This window comes from Microtus ochrogaster, chromosome 6, assembly GCF_000317375.1.
Source record: "Microtus ochrogaster isolate Prairie Vole_2 chromosome 6, MicOch1.0, whole genome shotgun sequence".
Classification (NCBI taxonomy): domain Eukaryota; kingdom Metazoa; phylum Chordata; class Mammalia; order Rodentia; family Cricetidae; genus Microtus; species Microtus ochrogaster.
In genome coordinates, this window is record NC_022013.1 from 40,755,530 (window position 1) to 40,762,163 (window position 6,634).

General features: G+C 44.0%; 1 protein-coding gene across 1 annotated transcript in view; it reads left to right on the top strand.

The window, feature by feature from the left end:
- The first annotated feature begins 616 nt into the window (after positions 1–616).
- Rpp14 (ribonuclease P/MRP subunit p14) overlaps positions 617–6,634 on the top strand; it is a 9,774-nt gene continuing 3,756 nt past the window's right edge. The window contains exons 1-3 of the mRNA XM_005348510.3: positions 617–811; positions 3,237–3,323; positions 3,424–3,508. Coding sequence (XP_005348567.1) covers positions 3,253–3,323; positions 3,424–3,508 — 156 coding nt within the window. The 5' untranslated portion in view covers positions 617–811; positions 3,237–3,252. The remainder of the gene's footprint in view (positions 812–3,236; positions 3,324–3,423; positions 3,509–6,634) is intronic.

Here is a 6,634-nt window from a genome sequence, read left to right on the forward strand (position 1 = left end):
AATAACATCTGGATATAGGAGCAGCTAAATCTTTCCACATCGATACAGAACATCTACTATGTACTTGGTGCCATAAAGATATATTGACAGTAGTAGATCTTGTCCTTAGTGCCTGACAGATGTTCTTTTTTTTTATTTTAAATATTTTTATGGTTTATTTAACTTTATTTTATGTGCATTGGTGTGAAGGTATCAGATCCCCTGGAACTGATCTTCAGACAGTTGTGAGCTGCCATGTGGGTGCTGGGAATTGAACGCGGGTCCTTTGGAAGAGCAGTCAGTGCTCTTAACTACTGAGCCATCTCTCCAGCCCCTGACAGATGTTCTTGAAAGATACTAAGGCTTGGATTTAGTTTCGTTGTAGAGGACTTGCTTAGCATAGATGAGGCATTGGTTTTGATCCCTGGCACAGCAAAAAAAAAAATATAATAATCCAGGAGAGGAGATATTTGATATAACCTGTTGCGAATGAACGTAGAAATAAACGACCAGACCACGAAGATTGTCCGGGCCTCATAAACCTGCCACAAACGTTAAGTTCCGGAAGTGGAGGCTAGGGGGCGCTGCACCGGCCGGCCTCAGCCCTGCAGAGGATTCTGCGACAGCCTAGTGACCGACGCCGCGCAGTGACGTCACGTCCGCTTGCGGGTTCGCGTCTGTGGGGCAGGGCGGGACGGAGTCAAATGTAAATACACCAGCTTTGCGGGTCCACGCTTGAGCCGCTGCGTTGGAACTCCGACCCTTGCTAAATTCTAGCGAAAGAGGCAGGAACGGGGCTTCCTTCTGCGCCGGGGCCGCTTAACTGCACGCGGTAGGTGCGGGTGCGCATGCAGAGGCCGGAGCGCAGGGTGGAAGAGCACTGGGCCGGAGGTCAGGCCGAGAACCGGGCCGCGGGCATTCGTACGGCGCTGCTGAGGTCCTGCTGACAGACGGTGGCCGGGAGGGTTCACCTGGCCGTGTGCTAGGCGCACTACATTCTGGGTGGGCGCTAAGTCTAGCAAGGTTGGAAACAGCGTGACTCTTCAGCCGTAGGGGATCGGGCTTCTTCAGTGACTGGTTTAGTCCCATTAGTTCCAGAGCTGTGTTTTGTGTGTGTGCCCAGATGTGCAAGGCACTCGTTTGAGTCCGTGAGTAGCAATCGGGAATGAAACAGGTTCTTTTTCGGAGTGCAGGAGTATTGAGAGGCAGGAGCAAGGAAGTGGATATTAAATTTTCTGTGATCCTGTTAGAAATACTGTAAGACTTGGAAGGATTAGGCAAGGAGGGGTTGGTACAATAATAGATCTGATGGGCAGTGGGACACATTGAGGAAGATGAAGGAGGCTAGGAAGTGTGAGACACGTGACTACTCGCTTCTGACTTACATGGAGAAACTCTAGCCCTAGCTAGACACACCACGTATAAGCCACAGGAATACCCTTTCCAGGAGCGCCTTGTAGCCGGCCTTCTTGTACCCCCAGCCCCCAAATAATGACATGGAGACTTATTGGTTTTGAATGCTGGCCTTATCTTATGCTTGTTCCACTAGCTCTTATAACTTATTTTAACCTATTTACATTTTGCTTTGGGGCTCTTTACATTTCTTTCATTCTATATGTCCTACTCTGTCCAGTTGGCTGGCTGGCAGCTAGCTGATTAGCTGACTCTGGGTATTGCCCTCTCTTTCTCCCTTTTCTGTCTCTCTTCCTCCTACTTACTATCTCTATCCACCAGCCCTACCTATCCCTCTAATGCCTAGCTATTGGCTGTTCAGCTTTTTTAAAAAAGATTTATTTATTAATTATGTATACAGCATCTGTCTGTATCTATCCCTGCAGGCCAGAAGAGGGCACCAGATCTCATTATAGATGGTTGTGAACAGTCAGTGCTCTTAACCTCTGAGCCATCTCTCAGCCCCCTCCCCCCTTCAGCTTTTTAGTAGACCAATCAGGTGTCTCTGGCAGGCAAGGTGAAACAGCAACACATCTTTACATAATTAAACAAACGCGGAATAAACAGTGTTAACACTTTGCCTAGTTAAAGTCATATTCTATAACAGCATTTCCTTAGATCCCTTGTGCTATCCCAGGTAGCCCTACAGAGAGCTGGATGCTGTGTACTGGACGGCTCTCGGTTTGTGTTTGTTTCCCTTTCTTCACCAATGAGAATTGACCTGGGGAGTGCTAGTGTGAAGGAAAGTTCTGGTAAAAAGCTGCACTTCATTTAGACTGGATTTGGTACTTGGTTGATTAGCTGATTACAATGAGAAGGTTAATGAGGGACGAGTAGAGGTTGGGATGTTGCAAGTCCAGGCGTCTGTTTTAAGTTGTCTTTCCCTGCACACCTCTGAGGCTCACATAACATGCTTTGGGTGAAATGTTTTGGGCTGTATTGACTGAGCAGACCACTTAGCTTTCACGAGTCTAAGAGTAAGAATGCCGTCAGCATCTGAGGCCTATAGCAGAGGTTTTCCTGCTTTGCTGTAGCTGCCGACCTGGTATTTTCACCAGTGTATTTGAAAAGTGTCTTCATTATGACCGTCTTTGTTCATTTACTATAAAAACATCAGGAAATTTACTGCCTTGGGTAGCATACATCTTTGTTCCTGGGCCATGGCCACTAATATTTGGCTCCAGAATAGGCTCTTATTCTCTTTGAGGTGAGAGCTGTATTGCAGGGGTGTGAGGTAAGCACTCTGCTGCTGAGCCACATCTGCACTAGGGACTGATTTCTGGACTGAGAATAGCAGACTTGGGGAAAGGACAACAAAAGGACCACCCCTCATGTTCTATGGGGACAGAGTAAATGGTTATATTTCCTTATTGTATCTTTCCTTTGATTAAGGATGATCTATTCTGGCATGTTTAAAAATACAGGAATGGGCTTGCCTGTCCTGCACCAGATTCTGGGCGTGATCTCCAGCACCACCACCCCTCAACATATACCAAAAATAAGGACCTGCCAAAGAAAAAAGAGACTCCTCTATATCTAGATGGGTAACCGTTGTCTAACTAGGGTTACATAAAGTACTGTGATACATCTTTAAAAGCCAAATAGACTGGATGTGGTGACATTCCACCTAGTAATCTCAGTCCTCCGTAGAGCAAGACAGGAGGAGCAGTTCAGGGGCAGCCTAAATAGCAAGTCTTTCTCAGCAAATAGAAAGTAAGTTCCCATTAAAAACAGAACTACTACTAGAGAATACTAGTACTAACAACGAGTACCCGGTAGTTATGAGCTCTCTTGACTCCTTTTAGGTGTCCATGTTTGAAGATGCCAGCTACTGCATATGAAAGAGTGGTTTACAAGAACCCCTCAGAGTACCACTATATGAAAGTATGCTTGTAAGTTCAGTCTTGTGAGTTGTTTCCTTTTACTTGTTTTTTTTCCAAACCTGAAAAGCTTAGATTTAATAAGATAGTTTCTCTTTTTAATATTTTTCAGAGAGTTTCAAGAACACGGAGTTGAGCTGAACGCAGCCCAATTCAAACAGCTGCTTGTTTCGGCCCTGAAGGACCTGTTTGGGGAGGTATGAGTCGCTTGGCGGCTAACATTCTCCAGGATTTTGTAAGAAAGTCTAGAAAAGGGACCAAGAGTATAGCTTAGTGGTGGAATGGTGGCCTACCTTGGGCTGGTCATACCTGTCACTTGGGCACACACCTATCAGAATTCTAGCATCTATGATTCTACTGTTGGTGAGTGGAATTAGAGTAAGGATTCAAGGTTAGGCTCCTCTACACAGCCATTGGAAGTCAGCCTGAGCTACCTGGTACTTTTTTATTTATTTATTTATTTATTTATTTATTTATTTTTTGGTTTTTTGAGACAGGGTTTCTCTGTGGTTTTGGAGCCTGTCCTGGAACTAGCTCTTGTAGACCAGGCTGGTCTCAGAGATCCTCCTGCCTCTGCCTCCCGAGTGCTGGGATTAAAGGCGTGCGCCACCACCGCCCGGCTACCTGGTACTTTTTTTTTTTTAAAGATTTATTTATTTATTATGTATACAACATTCTACCTCCATGTATGTTCACACGCCAGAGGGTGCCAGATCTCATTACAGATGGTTGTGAGCCACCATGTGGTTGCTGGGAATTGAACTCAGAACCTCCGGAAGAGCAGCTGGTGCTCTTAACCACTGAGCCATCTCTCCAGCCCTACCTGGTACTTTTTTAAAAAGGGAAAAGTTTATTTGTTTGTTTGAGTTGTCTGTAGATCCCTGGTTGTCCTGGAACCTAAACCAGGTTAGCCTTGAATTCACAGAGCCACCTACTTCTGCCTCCTAAGCACTAGGATTAAAAGTGAGCAACAGCACTCCTGGCCTAGAAGAGCACTTTGTAAGAAACACAGAAATACCATTTTTTAAAGCTGTACTAGAGTTTACAGAAGCCAACTTTCAGAAATAATGAGTTTTGGTAGGTTGTTCCAGCATGCCCTGTATTTGACCAAGAATCTGTTCGGTTACTGTTCCTGCACAATGCTATCAAATTATAGTCTAGGCATCTTTGCCCACGTTGTAAAGATAAAGGGTTTATATGAGAGCCAGCATGCTTCAGTGAGAAAGTCTCTTTTTAAAACAGTGTGAGGAATGGCAAGATGTCCTGAGTTCAGTTCCTGGAACCCACATGATGGAAAGAAAGAACAAACTCTTGAGAATTCCCTTTCATCTCCACACATGTGCAGTGGCACATGTAAGACATGTACACATATGCTCGTGAGCAAACAGACCTTGGTACATGTGCTGTGACACATATACATATGGGGAAAACACACACATAAAAATAAATTGATCTGGGCTGGAGAGATGGCTCAGTGGTTAAGAGCATTGCCTGCTCTTCCAAAGGTCCTGAGTTCAATTCCCGGCAACCACATGGTGGCTCACAACCATCTGGAATGAGGTCTGGTGCACTCTTCTGGCCTGCAGACATACACACAGACAGAATATTGTATACATAATAAATAAATAAAATATTAAAATAAATAAAGAAATTGATCTTAAAGTAATAAAAAAAATTCTGAAACAGTATGAGCAGAAGTAAAAACTTAGTGATGTTGGTTGACATTCTGATGCAGCTCCTTAGCCTGTTGCCGACCAGCACTTTGGGCCCCTTTGTCTTAGCATTAACTAAACAGAAGATGAGCTTTGGAAGTGAAGAGGAAAAGCAAAGCTAGGATTGACTCTCGAGAAATTACCTGATATATTTATTCTGTTCAAGTCTGCCCTGTATCTTATCACATATACTCTGCAAAAACTGTGTGAATAAACTGGAAAGAGCCAGGCATGGTGGCGCACGCCTTTAATTCCAGCACTCAGGAGGCACAGGCAGGCACATCTCTGAGTTCAAGGCCAGTCTGGTTTACAAAGTAAATTCCAGGACAGCCAGGGCTGCACAGAAAAACCCTGTCTCAGAGCTACCTCCCCCCAAAAATATAATTCAAAGCAAACCTACACTTGCTCTTGCAGAGGACCCAGGTTCAGTTCCCAGTGCCCACATAGTGGTCCAGAGCCGTTTGTAACTCAGTTTATAGACTCTGATCTCCTCCTCTGAGCCTCAGATACCAGATTACCAGACATACATATGGTGCACAGATGTACATGTGTGCAAAACACTGACATACATAAAAATAAATCCTTTTTTTTTTTTTTTTTTTTTTTTGAGACAGGGTTTCTTTAGCTTTGGAGCTTGTCCTAGAACTAGTTCTTGTAAACCAGGCTGGCCTTGTACTCACAGAGGTCCACCTGCCTCCGAAGTACACCACCACCGCCTAGCTCATAAAAATAAATCTTAAGGAAAGTAATGTTGCACATGAGTGTTTGTGGTGCACTAATAATATCCGGAAGCTGAAAACATCATAGTTGTCCCTTAATGGGTGAGTGTTCAGTGATTGTATATTCAAATCGTAGAATATGGTCATCAGAGAAGAGGATAGTGGCCAGACAAATCTCTAGAAAACTGAGCTGAATGGAAACAGCCAACCCTAAGTAAATTACTTGTGGGGTAATTCTATGTATATAATGCTCTTGCTTCAACATAACCTGAAGAACGAAGTGGTCACCAGGGCTTGGGGAAGAGGGGTATGTATGATTATAAAGGTTCAATAGAAGGAGTCTTGTGGTGGTTCAGGCTTTTATCTTGGTGTTGGTGGTGATTAGAAGAAATCACCTATGAGGAAAAGTCACATAGAAGTACACACATACAAATATAAATGCACACAAATGATGTCAGGTCTAAGTAAATTCTGAATTGGGTCAATACCACCACCTGGCTTTGATCCTGTACTATGATTATATAAGACACTGCTTTTGGCAGAGCCTAAGGGAAGAGTACATGAACTTCCCTGTAGACTGCAACAGATTAAAAGAACAAAACCTGCAATTTCTATATGTCATTTAAAAATGTAGTTTCTCTGCGCAGTGTGATGCTTGCCTTTGATCACAGCACTTGGGAGGCAGAGGCAGGTAGATCTCTGTGAGGTCAAAGCCAGCCTAGTGTACAGAGCGAGTTCCAAGACAGCCAGAGCTACAGAGAGAAACCTGTCTTGAAAAACTAAAAGAAATTAAAATTAAAAAAAATAGTTTCAGGAGATAAGAGCTGTAAGACATGGTCTCTCTCTCTCTCTCTCTCTCTCTCTCTCTCTCTCTCTCTCTCTCTCTCTCTCT